Below are 19031 nucleotides of genomic sequence, written 5' to 3' on the forward strand. Positions count from 1 at the left end.
AACTAAGTTACAGAGAAAGGTTGAACAAGTTAGGTCTTTATTCTTTGGAGCGCAGAAGGTTAAAGGGGGACTTGATAGAGGTCTTTAAAATAATGAGAGGGATAGACAGAGTTGATGTGGATAAGCTTTTCCCACTGAGAGTAGGGAAGATTCAAACAAGAGGACATGACTTGAGAATTAAGGGACAGAAGTTTAGGGGTAACATGAGGGGGAACTTCTTTACTCAGAGAGTGGTAGCTGTGTGGAATGAGCTTCCAGTGGAGGTGGTGGAGGCAGGTTCGAGTTATATGGACGGGAAAGGAATGGAGGGTTATGGTCTGAGTGCAGGTAGATGGGACTAGGGGAGAATAAGTGTTCGGCACGGACTTGAAGGGCCGAGTTGGCCTGTTTCCGTGCTGTAATTGTTATATGGTTATATGGTTATATATGGTCTGATATACAGTTCCTGCAGGGGGGCGAGTGAAGTTCCTATAGTGCGTTCGGCCGAACGCCCTACCCTCTGCAGAGCCTTCTAGTCCTGGGCAGAGCAGTTCTCAAACCAAATCGTGATATTTCCGGACAAGATGCTTTCCACAGCCGCTGAGTAGAAGCACTGGAGGATCCTCAGAGACACTGAATTTCCTCAATTGCCTGAGGTGGTAAAGGCGCTGTCTTGCCTTACTCACTCACAGCATGTAATGTCCATGTCATATCCTCAGAGGTGTGGACTCCCAGGTATTTAAAACAGCTCACCCTATCCACAGTATCCCCATTGATCCTCAATGGTGTGTACGTCCTCGGATGATGTGCTCTCCTAAATCCACGATCAGCTCCTTAGTTTTTTTTATGTTAAAGAGGAGGCTGTTGTCCTGACTCCAGAGTGCCAGAACAGCCACCTCCTCTCGTTAGGCCTTCTCATCGTTGTCTGAGATCAGGCCCACCAACACCGTGTCATCAGCAAACTTGATTATCGAGTTGGAGGATGTCTTGGCTGGAAAGAAACAATGAAACATAGAAACATAGAAACATAGAAAATAGGTGCAGGTGTAGGCCATTCGGCCCTTCGAGCCTGCACCGCCATTCAATATGATCATGGCTGATCATCCAACTCAGTATCCCGTACCTGCCTTCTCTCCATACCCCCTGATCCCTTTAGCCACAAGGGCCACATCTAACTCCCTCTTAAATATAGCCAATGAACTGGCCTCAACTATTTGCGGCAGAGAATTCCAGAGATTCACCACTCTCTGTGTGAAAAAAGTTTTCCTCATCTCGGTCCTAAATGATTTCCCCCTTATCCTTAAACTGTGACCCCTTGTCCTGGACTTCCCCAACATCGGGAACAATCTTCCTGCATCTAGCCTGTCCAACCCCTTAAGGATTTTGTAAGTTTCTATAATATCCCCCCTCAATCTTCTAAATTCTAGCGAGTACAAACCGAGTCTATCCAGTCTTTCTTCATATGAAATGAGAACATATCATATGAAGTGAGAACATTGAGCCAGCTGAATAAGTGGAATGTGGGATGTGTGTTGGTTGGACACATGCTTCATTCTCAAGATCTGATCTTGCATTCCTGCACATGGACTCCAATTTCCCCGTTCATTTCTGGCCTGGTCTGGCATTAACTGCGGAACTAACCATTCACCTACTGCGTAGAAAGCTCCTTTCATGTACCTTTATAGGTAGAAAATGTGTTTTCTTTCACATCACAAGTCTCTAGTGGTCTCTTGCATTGAGAAATGATCTTGAGAACAGGTTGAATATCGCTTTGTCCCTTCCTATCCTGAATGAATGCTCCAGGCTGCATCATGGCACCTTGTTTGGTAGTCTCCTCTATCTCCTGCAGTGGTAGCTGTGTGGAGTGACGCCACATTGACGTCACAAGCATTCCCCGCAGCCTCTGTATTGTTCTATGGCGGGACGCAACAGCAATAATATGGAATGGATCTTGATCTGCATATTTATGTTAATCAGTAAATAATCTCTCGACTCTTCAGTTTGTGCATGTCACTTCGCTGCATCTATCGGAGCTTTTGGCCGACTATGCAAGATGAAGATGCGGCCTCTTACTGAAATATCAGCTTCTGATCATAAGATGGACTCTTGTTGTTATTGTCTTTTTACTTTGTTTCTCTGCTGCATAAGTGTCCAACCAACACCCCATTCCACATTCCTCTTGTTCAGCTGACTGACTGCCTCACTCAACTCACTCAGTTGGAGCAGGAACTTGGTCAGATAGTTGACAGTTCCCAGAAAGTGTACGTAGAAATATTCACGTTGGAAAATCATATAACAAATCATTTCTTGCAGTCAGATAGCTTGCTAATTATTCGTTATTCTTTTGTAAAAACTGCCGTAACTAAAATATTGTAAAGTGCTGCTACTTCATCAGCTGTTGGAGTTTTTTGTTGGTTCTGTTTATCTGCAGAGGGGAAAGGCACAAAGGTGTACTACAATCAATTTACAGATGAAACTACTTGGAAGTTGCTGTCCATTTCATGACATCATGACAGAAAACACTTGTGGTGTTAGGTGGCACACAATTTAAAACAAAAGCCTGAAAGTCCCCGATAGATATTGAAATTCAGTCTACTTGCTAATGGGAAATGAATGTGGCTTTGGAGCATCAACGGAGCTGCCAAATGCTGAGGTCAGCTTCATGATTTGGCATAATTGAACAGCAGAGGGTAAGCATAACAGTAGAAGTTCATCAGAAGCTGCACATGCAGCAGAAATGACAATTCATCAAAGTGAATTTGCAGTATATCTTAATGCATGCACACTGTTCAGTACAGTGGTGAAGTTAATTGGGAAACTTGAATTGTCAGTGGGTTGAACAGATGAGCAAATTCAGCAAATATCCATTTTGAACATTTTTTTACTGGATAATCTAATGATGAAGTAACATATCACCTGAAATGAACTAATTGTGACTTGAAACCAATTTGCAAAATATGTATTGGCAACTTAATTAATCTAGATCAGCCATGATCACATTGAATGGCGGTGCTGGCTCGAAGGACCGAATGGCCTACTCCTGCACCTATTGTCTATTGTCGTGCAGCTGTGTGATGATTTGCATTCTGAGGTGATGGTGAGATGATATCTAATTCTCCTCGATGTTTTGCACAGTTCATGTGAGAGAGGGTTATGTACCTACAGCACAATGTACTGTAAAACGTCAAGTCAGAGTTGAGGGCTGCTGAACTTAAGTTCAGGAGACATACTTCGAAAATTCGAGCTTTGGAACCACTTGGTGCATTTCTATAAAAACACATCCTGGTGAAAGCAGTCTCCATGCAGAAAACTATGTATCACGTGAGGTTTAATTGATTCATATTATCATTTTTGCATTATTTGCATCTACCATGGAGGCTTAAAATTAATCTTTGTTAGACTTAAAGTCTCTAGTACAGGTGATCCCTGAGTTACAAGTGGTCTGATGTATGGAATTCTATGATAATGCAAATTCTCTCATATACTTTAAAAGCATTTAGAATTAGAATTAGATTAGATTCCTTTATTGTCATTCAGACCTTTCGGTCTGAACGAAATTATGTTGCCTGCAGTCATACACAGAACCAATAAAAACAAAACATACAATAAACACAAATTAAACATCCACCACAGTGACTCGGCTTGTACTCACTACATTTTAGAAGATTGAGGGAGGATCTTATAGAAACTTCTGATTACATTTCGTCGTGTTTAAGTACACATTTTTAATCAAATCCTTCTCCCCACCACCCCCCCCCCCCCCCCCAATATTTCAAAAATAAACTGGCTTCTCACCCATAGAAGCAGCCCCAGCCCCTGGTGAACGTTCCATCGTGTGATGTCACAATGCCCAATGCTCAAAGACATTCTTGCCATAGAGGGAGTACAGAGAAGGTTCACCAGACTGATTCCTGGGATGTCACGACTTTCATATGAAGAAAGACTGGATAGACTCGGCTTGTACTCGCTAGATTTTAGAAGATTGAGGGGGGATCTTATAGAAACTTATAAAATTCTTAAGGGGTTGGACAGGCTAGATGCAGGAGGATTGTTCCAGATGTTGGGGAAGTCCAGAACAAGGGATCACAGTTTAAAAGGGGGAAATCCTTTAGGACAGAGATGAGAAAAACATTTTTCACACAGAGAGTGGTGAATCTCTGGAATTCTCTGCCACAGAAGGAAGTTGAGGCCAGTTCATTGGCTATATTTAAGAGGGAGTTAGATGTGGCCCTTGTGGCTAAAGGGATCAGGGGGTATGGAGAGAAGGCAGGTACAGGATACTGAGTTGGATGATCAGCCATGATCATATTGAATGGTGGTGCAGGTTTGAAGGGCCGAATGGCCTACACCTGCACTTAATTTCTATGTTTCTATGTTTCCCTCTCCTCACCCCTCTCCCTCTCCCACCCATCCCTCTCTCCCCCACCCCCCTTCGCTCTCTACCGCACCCCCTTCCCTCTCTCCCCCCGCCCCCTTCCCCCTACCCCTCTGTCCCTCTTCCACCACTCCCCCTACCCCTCCCTCCCCACTCTTCCACTTCTCTCCCCTTACCCCACCCCTCTCCCTCCCCCACCCCTCTCTTCCCCTCCCTTCCCCTCTCTCCCCCACCCCTTCCCCTACCCCTCTGTCCCTCTTCCACCACTACCCCATCCCTCTTCCACCACTCCCGCTATCCCTCTACCCCTCCCTCCCTCCCTACTCTTTCACTTCTCTCCCCCTTCTCACCTCCCCCTCTCCCTCTCCTCACCCTCTCCCATCCCTCTCTCCCCCAACCCCCTTCCCTCTCTACCCCACCCCCTTCCCTCTCTCCGCCCGCCCCCTTCCCCCTACCGCTCTGTCCCTCTTCCATCACTCCCCCTACCCCTCTCCTCCTCCCTCTCCACTCTTCCACTTCTCTCCCCCCTTCCCCCTCCACTCTCCCTCCCCACTCTTCCCCCTCTCTCCCCCACCCCTCTCCCCCTCCCTCCCTCCTCCCCACCCTCCCTATCCCCCCTCCCCCACATCTCTCTCCCCATCCCCCTCTCTCACCCCGTACCCCGCTCTCCTTTCCCTCCCAAATCTGTCCCGTTTCCTCCTCCTCTCCCTTCCCTCCCCTCTTCTCACCCCCCCACCCCCCACCTGTGTGTTTGGGGGGTGGTTAATGTGAGTGTGATGCCGCAGCCCCCCCCCCCCCCGCAAACGCCGTTGGGGAAACAGACCCAACGGGTCTGCACTTGGTCTAGTATACTTTAAAAGCGTTTAGAATTAGAATTTGATTAGATTCCTTTATTGTCATTCAGACCTTTCGGTCTGAACGAAATTATGTTGCCTGCAGTCATACACAGAACCAATGAAAACAAAACATACAATAAACACAAATTAAACATCCACCACAGTGAGTTCACCAAGCACATCCTCACTGTGATGGAGGCAAAGTCTTAGTCTCCGTCTCTTCCCTCCTTGTTCTCCCTCTGTGCTGAGGCGATCGATCCAGGACGGAGATGCCGCTCTCCAGTCCAGCGGACCTCCGTGGTGATGTCACCGCCGCCGAAAGCCGGAACGCCGTCTCCGCTCCGAGACGGCCCGCCACAGCATCAACTCCGGGCAGCCGCCCCAGCTCCAGGCCGCCGCCGCAGCTCCGAGTCCCGCAGTCTCCGCTCCAGGCCGCCGACCCAGCTCCGGGTCCCGCAGTCTCCGCTCCGGGCCCCCGCCCCAGCTCCGGGTCCCGCAGTCTCAGCTCCGAGCCCCGCTGCATCAGCTCCAGGCCGCCTCCGAAAGCCAGAACGCCGCACCAGCAAGTCGGGCCACCGCTGCCTCAGCCCCGAAGACGGCCAGCCTCTCGTTGGTGAGTCCTGGCTGGCTCTGCCTCCGGAGCCGCGGGGTCAGTCGCAGGCTAGAGGCCGCCAGCTCCGCCATTAGGCCTCAGCGCAGACGGAGGCAGAGAAGGGGGATACGACACGAAAAAGTCGCATTCCCCCGAAAGAAGAAACAGAGAACATGTTTCACCCCCCCCCCCCCCCTTAAACTTAACCAAAACAAGACAAAAAAAACAACAGAAAAAAGTAAAGACAGACTGACGGCAGGCGAGCCGCAGCTGTTAACAGCGCCGCCACTTCCGGAGTTTATCGAGCTAGTAACAATGATAACCTGTTTAATGATATACAATAATGACTTTATTCAGTATAAGATTCCATTAATTTAATTATAAGTAAGTAAGTTTATTGGCCACGTATTCACATACAAGGGATTTGCCTTGGTGCTCTGCCCACAAGTAACAACATGACATACAGTGACGGTTACGAATGACTCAGAAAACACTAAACAATAATAATAAAACATTAATGATAAAACACCAAGCATGTGAACCAACAAAATACCAGATCAAGGGGAGGCTACAGATTTTTGGCTGTTGAGTAGAGCAACTACTCGTGGATAAAAACTGTTATTATGTCTGGCTGTGGCAGCTTTGACAATCCGGAGTCGCCTTCCAGAGGGAAGTGATTCAAAGAGTTTGTGGCCAGGATGAGAGGGGTCAGAGATGACCTTGCCCACTCGCTTCCTGGCCCTTGTAGTGGACAGTTCATCAATGGAGGGAAGGTTGCAGCCAATAACCTTCTCTGCTGATTGGATGGATTATGGGTGATATTAGGGTGATTATTCAATGAATTAGGTTCAGGAAGTTTATTATTGATATTGCATATACAGATTTTAAAAGGTGTATAACGAAATAATAACAAGAGTAAATACAAAAGTACACCAAAAGCATTAACTAAGTTAAAGTTCAAGGGAATAATAATGCAATGGTATTATCAAAGAAACCCTGAGTAGGAAGGAAATGCAGATGCAGGTTTTAACCGAAGATAGACATAAAATGCTGGAGTAACTCAGCGGGACAGGCAGCATCTCTGGAGAGAAGGAATGAGTGACATTTTGGGTCGAGACCCTTCTTCAGCTTAGTTAGGGGAAAGGGAAACAAGAGTAAAACTTTCTGAGGGTTAGTAATAGTTAATGCATAGGAGTACAGAGCCGTGATGTTGCATGGAGTTGTCATATCATTTTAACGTTGAGTGGTGGAAAAACAATTGGATTCCAATAAGGAGGATGGAAGTGACGATCGACCGGTGGCGTGGGCAAACATATGGGAGCTAAAAACAAAGGTGGAGTTTTCTTGTGGAACATTGAGCAGCTGCAGCATAAATGAAAGGGAACCGATGAAACTGGGAATGTGTGGACTCAGATTATTAAAGTTGGCAGGAGAAACCGAAAGCTATACTTGTGTCCAACAGAAGCATCTCAGATTTGTTTCTTTATAAACTGACGCGTGGAAAAGAAAAGCTCTTCTAAACCTGATTGAATTCCAAGTGGAATATTGTGACAAGTTTTCGGATCATCAATGAGAGAGGGTGCAGAAGAGGGTTGTTTCAGTTGCACAAGGATACGACAAAATTCAGGACTCAATGATACATCTTAAAACGCAATAGGTTTATGGGAAGTGGGTGGGAAAGGGTTTAGGAAATGAAGTAAACAATTGGGTGAAGAGTAAAAGTGGAAGCAGATATGATTTGACAAGATATTTGGGAAGGGTGACCAGTATGGGTATTGCCTTGATAAAGTGGGGTGAAATTGGATCGGAGAATCTGATATTTCCTGTGTGATATTCATTGCTTGCATGTAGTCCATATCCCTCAATGCTCTGCATATCCTGGTGTATATATAAAAGCCTCTGAAACACCACATCCACTATCATATCTGCTTCCACTTTTACTCTTCACCCAATTGCTTCTCAGTTTATATTTATGTATTTGATTGGACTTTAACTCCCACTAGCTCCTTATCTGTCAATTTCCTGTTTCCTGAGTCTTAGGTGAATTGGATGATGAGTTAACTTCTTTAGATTTGATGGTAGACAAAAATGCTGGAGAAACACAGCGGGTGAGGCAGCATCTATGGAGCGAAGGAATAGGCGACGTTTCCTTCTTCAGACTGATGTGGGGGGCGGGGAAGAAAGGAAGAAGCGGAGACAGTGGGCTGTTGGAGAGCTGGGAAGGGGAGGGGAAGGAAGGAGAAAGCAAGGACTACCTGAAATTGGAGGTCAATGTTCATACCAAAGGGGTGTAAACTATCCGATTGAAATATGAGGGGCTGCTCTTCCAATTTGCGGTGGGACTCACTCTGGCCATAGAGGAGGCCCAGGACAGAAAGGTTGGATTCAGAATGGGAGGGGGAGTTGAAGTGCTGAGCCACCGGGAGATCAGGTTGGTTATTGCGAACTGAGCGGAGGTGTTGGTCAAAGCGATCGCCAAGCCAGCGCTTGGTCTCACCGATGTAGGGCAGTTGACACCTGGAACAGCAGATGCAATAGAGGAGGTTGGAGGAGGTGCAGGTGAACCTCTGCCTCACCTGGAAAGACTGCCTGGGTCCTTGGTTGTAGTCGAGAGGGGAGGTAAAGCGACAAGTGTAGCATTTCCTGCGGTTCCAAGTGAAAGCACTAGGGGAGGGGGTGGTTTGGGTGGGAAGGGACGAATTGACCAGGGAGTTACGGAGGGAATGGTCTCTGCGGAAATTCAAAAGGGGAGGAGATGGGAAGATGTGGACAGTGGTGGGATCCCGTTGGAGGTGGTGAAAATGTCGGAGAATTATATGTTGTATGTGACGGCTGGTGGGGTGGAAGGTGAGGACAAGGGGGACTCTGTCCTTGTTACGAGTGGGGGGATGGGGAGTGAGAGCGGAGCTACGCGGTATAGAAGAGACCCTGGTGAGAGTCACATCTATAGTTAAAGAGGGGAACCCCCGTTCCCTAAAGAATGAATGATGATTGATTAAATTTGATGTTCACTCTGGCCCCACGTTTGCCTTTAGTCCAGTAATTTATAGTGCAAAACTCTTTAAACTCCAGGATGTGATTTAAAATGTTTAATTAACAGGGACACTACAAGATGCTTGCCCAGCAGGTTCTGGGCCAATATGGCATGAAGGTCAGTGTGCCTTGAGGCAGGGAATGCTGTAAAAACATATTAATGCGGGCAGTGCAATGCCATTTAGTTCCAGTTAACACACATGCTTCAAACGTGGTGGGGTGGGGGCAAGTGGAGGGAGGAGATATTCAACGATTCATTGCCTTTGTCAAAGAATGATTACCCGTTGAAAATTGCTGGAAGCAGTTGTCTCTGGCATTTTGTTTCTGTAACAGGAGTTTGTGTTAATCATCCAGGGCTTTAGCCTAGGTTGTAGCTAATGTATAGAAACTTTTAAAGGCTGTGTTTAGTGAGACAGCAAATTACAACACCATTTCAAGCATCAAATAGAGGATTCTGTGGCCTGCTTTTATGATCTTTATTACTGTTCATTGACCTGATTGATGTAAATGAAACGTTTATTGATTCGACCTTATACCAGTTGAGTGTTAGTATTGCATGTGTGCATTCTCTACTTGTCGCCTGATATGAAATTGGTGACATACAAAGCATGCTAATGGCTGACATAGAAAACGGGTTCTGTATCGTCTCACTATCTTGTTATTGTTTAGTTTAGAGATACAGTGTGGGAACAGGCCCTTCGGCCCTCCGTGCTGACCAGCAATCTCCCGTACACCATTTCTATCCAATGCACTAGGGACAATTTACAGAAGCCAATAAACCTGCATGTCTTAGGAATGTGGGAGGAAAACTGGAGCCACTGCAGAAAACCCACACGGTCATGGGGGAAAATGTGCAAACTCCGTACAGACAGCACCTGGAGTCAGGATCAAACCCGGGTCTCTGGCGCTGTTAGGCAGCAACTCTACCGTTGCGCCACTGTGCTGTGCAGATTAGTTAATTTTTTGGGAGAGATATAAAATTGTCTAAAAAAAAACAACTTTTGACTACTGCACATGATTTAAAAATAGTGCGATACTACAAACATAGATAATATTCATTTACTTTATCATTCTGTTGTTTGCCAAATTTATCAGCTCTGTGCTCTATATACTGTAAAAAATAATTGTTGTGACCATTGTATATCAGTCTGTTTCATTCTTAACATTTATGCATCGTGATTGAGGAATTCCAGTAGATTGTGGGTGATGTCTATATCAGGCAGAACCTATGAACACACCTTGTGTGGAGCTGGAAGTGTAATTGGACCTGTTTTCTAAAACACCAAGTTCTGCAAGAAGCCACAGAAGGAATCCTTTCCACATTTTCTGTTGCCCCGGGGTATGATAAAGGAGAGTGTTGATGTCTCTCTGTTAAAGAGTCAGTAAAGTATTCAAAATATATGTTAGGAAGCCCGTGTCTGATGGAATTGTGCGTGTGCAGGGAATGCATGCAATAAACAAGTATGCAACTCGAGTGCAGCTTAGTCCATTAAAAGATAAATTACTGTTTTGGGACTTAATGCAAACTACATAGATAGCTTGCAATGCTCAGTGAAGTGAAACGTGTGCTTTGATTATAAAACCAGATATTGTTTACATTTTCTGTGAGGAAACCACCATCTGGTAGACAAAGAGAGAAATTCGAACATAAGTTTAAGCAAAGTTTTCTCTGCTGACTAAAGTAACTTGGCTTTGTTTGAAAATGGATTCCAATTTGATTGTGTAAAATGCAATTGTTAATATTTAACCATGTTAAAAACTGGATAGGAATGTTAATTTTTGCATTGGTTCCACTGGTATTCCAGTAAAGCCTTTATTTAACAAGTGTTTGAACATTGGGGGAAATGGCCCACGTCTTGCACTGCAACTGCATAGAGGAAATATTGATGTTGACAGTATTAGCTATAAATAGTCAAAAATAATTTCTGTGCAGCCAGAGCCATCTGGTGATGCAAAGTAATTCACATTCTTTGAAAAAAATGCTTTTGGTTTCATCATGTCAACTGTCTTTACTTCAGGTCAGTATAGAATTACATTTTTAGTGTGGTTTTATTTAAAGTTGTTTGCTTCTAATGCGTAAAATGGGAGGCACAACTTTGTTTGCACACTTAACCGTTGTTAAAATAAATCTTCTGACTGTAAAGACATAAGTGCTTCAAAATTGGAGTATAATCAATTTTTCAGTAATATATAATAGTTAATCACTTCTTGGCCACTGTTCACACAAAGAGATATGTGTCAACCTCACTTAGAGGTATTCATATCCCACTTAGCAATGTGTTTAATGTTCAGAACGTGCCAAACTAGTTTTAAATTGCCCGATTTGTCTTTCATCCCGCTACGTTTAATAAAACACTTTAGAGAAAGACTGTATTTTTACTCTTCAAAGTGCGAGGCAAAATTATTGGTCTGGGAGATACTGTTATGGGAAAACTGGGAAAGTCATGTGGGCTGAAAAAAAGGGAGACACCTGTTGGGCCTCTAACAGAAAGCAGCGCAGAGATTAATCGACCAGTAGCTTCTTTCAGGAATACCACAGCTCACTATTCCACTGAGGGCCATTAGTGTTAAATAAAGGAAAGTTATTGCCGCTGAAAGCCTGTTTACGGTATACGCCGGCTTGGATAGCTTGCAGAAGTGTTATGTTTAGAAAGTGCTTGAGAAAAGTAAGCTGTGCCCCTGGAAGTGTAGGTATCTATAAAACGTTGGAGCTGGTCAAAGAAAATGGAAGCAATTTCAATCCATGAGGCTGAGCAGTGTCTAAAAGAGCCAGACAGCAGACATCTTATGGGTAAGTCGCCGGTGCTTGAATGGATGGATTACTGTACACATATGAACTCTTCTATGCTTCAGAACTGAGAATTTCATAACTGAAAAATGGCCATGAAAAGTACCCGTAGTTTGCTGACTACCGACTCTCACTTTGTTTGTTTTGAGGGAAGCTATCTCAAAATAGCCTGAATTATGTATGGATTTCTCACGCTGATGTCAGGGTATAAATTGAGTAACCAGCAAGCAGCTGATGCGTGGAGCAGAGTCTCGACTCTATAAACAAGGACAAGTGAAAGGTTGAAGTCTATGTTAACTGTTTCATAGTATTGTGCACTTTTCATGCAGCTGAAGTAAGAGTGTGTAGTAACTGAGACTCCAAAGTATTTTAAAGATGATAAAATCACGATGGGTCAGTTTCAGCTTACACGGAAAGGCTGTTTTATCTGGATAATGCCCCAGTAATTTGCTAGTAACTTGCTAGTAATTTGCTAGTAATTTGCTTACAAAATTCTTAAGGGGTTGGACAGGCTAGATGCAGGAAGATTGTTCCCGATGTTGGGGAAGTCCAGAACAAGGGGTCACAGTTTAAGGTTAAGGGGGAAATCTTTTAGGACCGAGATGAGAAAAACATTTTTCACACAGAGAGTGGTGAATCTCTGGAATTCTCTGCCACAGAAGGTAGTTGAGGCCAGTTCATTGGCTATATTTAAGAGGGAGTTAGATGTGGCCTTTGTGGCTAAAGGGATCAGAGGGTATGGATAGAAGGCAGGTACAGGATACTGAGTTGGATGATCAGCCATGATCATATTGAATGGCGGTGCAGGTTCGAAGGGCCGAATGGCCTACTCCTGCACCTATCTTCTATGTTTCTCTGGTTCTATGTTTCTAATGTCTACTTTTAAGGCCAAACAGCTGAGATGCTTCCCATTAATCTACTTTTTGCATCAAAAAATAATGATGTATCTGATTTAATCTTTCTCACTTCCACTCTGAGGTGCTTTGTAGTTTTCTGTTGAACAATGGGTTTGCAAGATGTATAATTTATTGTTTGTTATTGTGGAAACAGCGTGGAATTCAGTGTGGAAACAGGCCCTTCGGCCCACCGAGTCCACGCCAACCAGCAAACACCCCGTACATTAGCACTATCCTGCACACACTAGGGACAATTTACAGAAGCCAATTAACCTACCAACCTGTACATCTTTGCGGTCGGTGCGGGAGGAAACCGGAGCACCCAGAGAAAGCCCATGCAGTCACAGGGAGAATGTACAAACTCCCTACAGACAGTACCTGTGGTCAGTGTTGAACCCGGGTCTCTGTCACTGCAAAGCAGCAAATCTACCACTGTACCACCCTAACATTCTCATCAGTGCAACAGCTGTCAAACCTGACCAATTTATTTCTATTTCTCTGTCCCTCCATCCCTAGTCCTCCACCCCCTGCCCTTGCCTCACCTGCGCTCGCCTCCCCTCCTCCCCTCCTCCCTCTGTCCCTGACCTCTATCCGTGAAGGACACTTGCCCGCTTTGATAGTTCAGGTACATTTGTGGTTGATTGTGATTAAAGCAGCAGAGATTTTCAATTGGAACTTGGACCTTGTAGTCAGCATCAGCTCCCATTTTACCAATTTTGTGGTCAGAGGAAGACATTTCACATTTGCTTCTAACATCGCATCAAGCATGTGCGATGAACAGTGTTCCATTACATAGTTGGAAACTAATTTGGTTACGCATATCAGAAGAAATGTAAGAAACTACTTTTATGCTCATGCTTCATACTCCATTGGAAGTGCATGTGCATGTCCAAATGACTCAATCTGTTAGCAATTCAGATGCTTGGAAAATCTGGAAGGAAAATTGGAGACTTCATGGAGCTCACTATAAGTTGATTATTTTTCTTTGTGAATGATTTTTCATTGAAATTGAATTACGTTGCACACACAAACTTGACATAGCAGAACTAAAAGAAAAATTGCCAAGAATTTAAGACTTTTCCAGATTTGAGTTTATCGTAAGTAGTAGAATATAATGGAGTAAGAGAGAGGGAGTACAGACATCATGATACTTGAAATACTCCTGGTTTTGTCCTCTGGATGTTAGGTCTAGTATATGAAAATGGCTGGCCACAAACCACTGTAAATTGCAAAACGTCCTGTGATCATATTTCTCTGCTTCTCCTCCTCAATCCATTTATAGTTTGGGAGTTTGTGCACTTTTCTAAAAAAGATTAAATCCTGCCCTATTTTAAATGTTCTCTTTCTCTGACCTCCATAATGCTTCCCAATTCCATTCTCTTTCCAGTGATTACCTGTAGTTTCACGATGGCTCTTGCTCACAGCATAGAAGCTTCCAAGATCTTTTCTTCAGTAAATTTAGGTGAGAATGCCTTCAGTTCAGTTTAGTTTATAGATACATAGAAAATAGGTGCAGGAGTAGGTCATTCGGCCCTTCGAGCCTGCACCGCCATTCAATATGATCATGGCTGATCATCCACTATCAGTACCCCGTTCCTGCCTTCTCCCCATATACCTTGATTCCGCTAGCCCTAAGAGCTCTATCTAACTCTCTTTTCAATGCATCCACTGAATCGGCCTCCACTGGAACATCTGTTGGTGGAGACAGAAGAGTGAACTAGGGAATCGTCCTTTTAGAATGCTGAAAGGGGAGAAGAGGGGAAACATTACTGGTGGTGGAATCCTGTTGAAGATGGCAGAAAATATGAAGGTTGATCCATTGAATGTGGAAGCTGATAAGGTGCAATGGGGGGGACAAGGCTGGGGAGAGAGGTGAGACCAGAAGTGTGGGAAATAGCAGAATGATAATTGGCAACCATGTCAAGTATGGTAAAAATGGAAGCCACCCTTAAGGTAAAGGCAAATGTGTGGTGTGGAAAATGTTTCATTCAAGCAGATTTAAGTGAGATGGAAGAACTGGTGGAACTGAACTGGTGGAAGAAGGAAAGGTGCAGCTAAGATAGCATGGAAGTTAGTTGACTTAAAGAATATTCGATCCTAACCTGTACTGGTGCCCGAGACATCAAGGACATCAAGTGACTGTTTGAATGTTAAGCAGTGTGGAAATTGGCAACAAAAGTAATGAAAGTTGCGAGAATGGTGCAAGAAAAGTACAAAAAAGTCAACATTTTTTGCTCAAACTGGCTAAAATTTGAACTGACAGTCTCTAACTAAAGCTAACTCAGTCTATTTCCCCTCTTTGTTTCCAATCTCTGTAACTTTAACATAATCCACTCCTGCAACTTTTTTCCTGCTCTTTAATTTTGTGGATTTGTTTGAGTCCTACGCTTCACCTTCACTTACAAAGTTATCAGTGGAGCTCACCCAGGATCTATTCTTGGTCACTGTCTCCTTCCTGCATCTTACTACTGTCACTTGCTATCATTTGCAGGAACGGGATCAGCTTTAGTGTGGATATTCAGATGTCGCCCATCTTTAGCTCCCTGCCACCCTTTTCACCCACCATTTCCGCTTGTCAGATTTGTTGCTTAACCTGAGTTGTGGATGAGTCAGAATTTTTTTCAGCTTAATGTTGAGAATAAAAAAAGCAGTCTGTTCTATTCACCACTCTGAACTATGCCTGATTACAAACCACACTGGCTATCTGAAACATATCCTGTAAAATCATGAGACCGAACCCAGACCAAAACATCAGTCCCTAATGTTCCTTTAACACGACCCTTTGCTTCTATCTAATCAGCACAGTCATTATCACCCCCAAGTTAAAACACTTAATCAGCTTTTTGCACCTTCAGACATGCTTCCACTAATGTTCTCTTAGAACACCTTGTCTTCATCTTTCATAAACCGTATCATGTCCTAAAGTTAGTGTAAGATAGAAACATAGAAACATCGGAAATAGGTGCAGGAGTAGGCCATTCGGCCCTTCGAGCCTGCACCGCCATTCAATATGATCATGGCTGATCATCCAACTCAGTATCCTGTACCTGCCTTCTCTCCATACCCCCTGATCCCTTTAGCCACAAGGGCCACATCTAACTCCCTCTTAAATATAGCCAATGAACTGGCCTCAACTACCTTCTGTGGCAGAGAATTCTAGAGATTCACCACTCTGTGTGAAAAATGTTTTTCTCATCTCGGTCCTAAAAGATTTCCCCCTTATCCTTAAACTGTGACCCCTTGTTCTGGACTTCCCCAACATCGGGAACAATCTTCCTGCATCTAGCCTGTCCAACCCCTTAAGAATTTTGTAAATTTCTATAGGATCCTTATATATATCTAGTCTGTGGCCTTACACTCATTACCTACATAAATACCTCTGTTCTTTCATTTCATTCTGTGCTTTTCTGCCTTCCAACACCTACCCTCATTTTTGTCTCCTGTAAAATTCACCCACCGCTAGCAGCAGACCCTACATCTGTGTCCACTGCATTTGCATGGTTCTCTTCTTAAATTGTGTCTCTCTCCATCCTTTAATGACCTTATTGATACCCTTTTCTGCTCGGAATTACGCCAACTCAATCTATCGTTTACCTTTTGATGGCTTCTCCCTTTATAGCTGCAGACGTTCATCTCATTACCCCCTCTCCCCCAGAATATTGAACAATATTCAAGATAATTTCTACTGTTGAATTTGCCTTATAAGCTCATAAGGTTATTGCAGAAATCGAAAAAATGACTGCATTGCATTGTATTCATATTAGGTATATGTAAAGTCTCCCTTTGCAAATCAAAACATGAATTGTCTGTATAAAATTGAGTCAGAATATAACTGAAACCATCTCTTAATCAGTAATTATGACCAACTGCATGTCAGGCCTTGATATTGATATCTCCTCCTTGAATCTGACTTTGACCATGAACACCCCTTTATTTAGATTTTAAAGAAGATATTGCGTTTCCAAATAACATTTTTCAAGGTTGTAACTCTGTGTGCTGTTATCTGAAGCCCTGTGTAGTTTAATCTAAACTGTGCAGGAGTTCTGAATTATACTTTTGACTGAGGTGGTGAATTATTAATGTTGCGCCCTTTTTTATCATTCTAATGCCGCAGGCTACACTTACCTCATCTGCTTCCAGCTAAATCTTCCAGCTCTCAGTGACCTCCAGGCTCTGCTTTACCGGATTCCTCAGCATGTTATTTGTTCTAAGATTACAGCGGCTTACCCAGTGTGGTTATCAAAAGTAATTTTAGCTGTGAAAAAAAGTATATTTTCAATAGAAGATGGCAAAATCATATTGAAACATTAAAGCTTACTTTGGAATGATTTTGAATTTGTATTCAAGTGTGCACTTGCAGCTTGAGTGCTATCTTTTATAAAGACATTCAGACAACAAGTGATAGAAGCAATTCAGAAGGAGTCATTTTCACCAAATGACGTATTTTGTCAGAGTAAGTAGAACATTCCCAAGGAACTGGAGAAATATGAAAAATTCAAATTGAAGTGCTTGATTTGTTGTCTAATCTTTCTCATTCGTGGGTAAGGGAAGTGTTTAGGAATGCATTATTTGTGAAAGAGGGAGAAAAGAAATGTACATTGTTAAAATGGCTACCGCCTTTGTGCTCCCTGACCTGAATTAGTTCCAAGATGTTCTTAAGTTCAGTTTTAGGAAGAGCCCACATGAAGAACTAAAGGGTCTGTCACACGAGCATGCGACTGCAGGCGGCGAGCGCGACCAAACCGGAAGCGGGGGCTGCGCGGAGGTCGAGTGATCCCCGTACAGGGCCTGTCCCAACAACATGCGACTGCATGCAGCGAGCGCGACCAAACCGGAAGCGGGGGCAGCGCAAGGTCGAGTGATCCCCGTACAGGGCCTGTCCCAACAACATGCGACTGCATGCAGCGGGCGCGACCAAACCGGAAGCGGGGGCCGCGCAGAGGTCGAGTGATCCCCATACGAGTTGAAAGTGAAGTTCAAGCGAAGGCGTACGCCGTCAAGACGCTGCATACGGCGTCGAGACGCTGCGCACACCCGTTGAGGCAGTGCGTACAGCCTCAATGTGGCTGCAGGCCGGCAGGCCATTGCCACGCGGAATTTTTGGACTGTCAGTTTTTCGGAGCCCCGCGCGATGTCGGGACCAGCTCCGCACAACTCCATACGGCTCCAGCGATCGAAGTGGAACCGGCCCCACGAGGCCATTAGGTCGTGCTTGCCGCATGCAGTCGCATGCTCGTGGGACAGGCCCTTTACAGTCTAGCTCTGTCAATGGTTGTGACAACCTTGGAGAAGTTGGCAGACTAGTTCCTGGTGCAAATACTTTGTTTCTTTTCATTTTGTTCATTGTTCATTGATCCAGGGCTAACAGTGGTCATCCATGCTGGGGAACGATTCCAGAAACATTGAGTTCACTTGTTAACAATAATTTTAATGACAGTTGCCTCGTCAAATGAACCAGGAAGGTCCTAAACTTTTCCAATTAGTGTCCTTAATTTATTAACTGCCAAAGTATTTTTGCAATCGCATCTAATGATGTTTTGTCTCCTTATTGTATCTCTGAACTTCATATGGCTCAATACGATGCCTTGCATTCACACATCGACCTGTTAGGTTGATCCCGTACAGATGTTGTCCATTTGGCATGGTTTAATAAAGAATTACTAGCAAATGTGATCGAGTCCAATTGGATGTTGTACAGTTGCAAACAATGCTCTGCATTTGTAAAGAAAATGGATTATTTTAAAACAACTGTACTTTTAAAGATGGTCCACTTTAAGAAGCCGTCTTCTTTTCATTCTTGGGAGATCCCTTGAGGTTGAGGATGACTTACTTTTATTCTGGTTCAGTGTGTTCCTGGTAATCTCTTGCTGAGATGAAGCTCGGAAGAGTGACTGTTTCAGGACTGCAATATGGGGTATGTCAACAATGTGGCCTGGTTAGGCAGTCCACTGTGTGTAATGAGGGCTTCACTACTGGGAGTATTAGCCTTATGGAGGATGCTGATGTGGTTCACTTATTCTGCCTGTGGATTTGGAGGATTTTGCAGTCAGCATTAGTAATAACACGCTGTGTCTTGAGCTACCTGTGGTAATAACCCACGTCAAGAGAAATGGAGGGAGCAGCAACAAGCATTTTCCAAGGCCTTTGTTGATCTCAATGCCTAGGATTTATTATATGAGAGTGATAGCAGAGCATTCTCTTCAAATGTGGACGTCCACAGAAATCAACCTCCTCTTTCTAAGCGATTATGCTGTCAAGAGGTTGTAAAGTATGTCACGTAGCATTTATTTCCAAAGGGCAAGAATACAAAAACAGGGATGAAATGCTGAGGCTCTATTAGGAGCTGGTCAAGTCGCATTTGGAGTATTGTGAGCAATTTTGGGCACACTATCTGAGGAAGAATGGGCTAGCCCTGGAGAGGGTCCAGAGGAGGTTTACAAGAATGATCCCAGGAATGAGTAGGTTAACATATGATAAGCATTTGACGGCACTGGGCCTGTACTCCCCGGAGTTTAGCAGAATGAGGGGAACG

General features: G+C 44.2%; 1 protein-coding gene across 8 annotated transcripts in view; it reads left to right on the forward strand.

Moving 5' to 3' along the window:
* Positions 1-19031, forward strand: part of kiaa1217 (KIAA1217 ortholog) — a 604059-nt gene that overhangs the window by 238405 nt on the left and 346623 nt on the right. Inside the window, exon 1 of one of the 8 annotated variants that reach the window (XM_033015676.1) lies at positions 11498-11606. The exons of the other annotated variants lie outside the window; for them this stretch is intronic. Coding sequence (XP_032871567.1) covers positions 11540-11606 — 67 coding nt within the window. The 5' untranslated portion in view covers positions 11498-11539. Of the gene's footprint in view, positions 1-11497; positions 11607-19031 lie in introns of those variants that run through there. 8 annotated transcript variants of the gene reach the window in all.

Source organism: Amblyraja radiata, chromosome 2 (assembly GCF_010909765.2).
Source record: "Amblyraja radiata isolate CabotCenter1 chromosome 2, sAmbRad1.1.pri, whole genome shotgun sequence".
Classification (NCBI taxonomy): Eukaryota; Metazoa; Chordata; class Chondrichthyes; order Rajiformes; family Rajidae; genus Amblyraja; species Amblyraja radiata.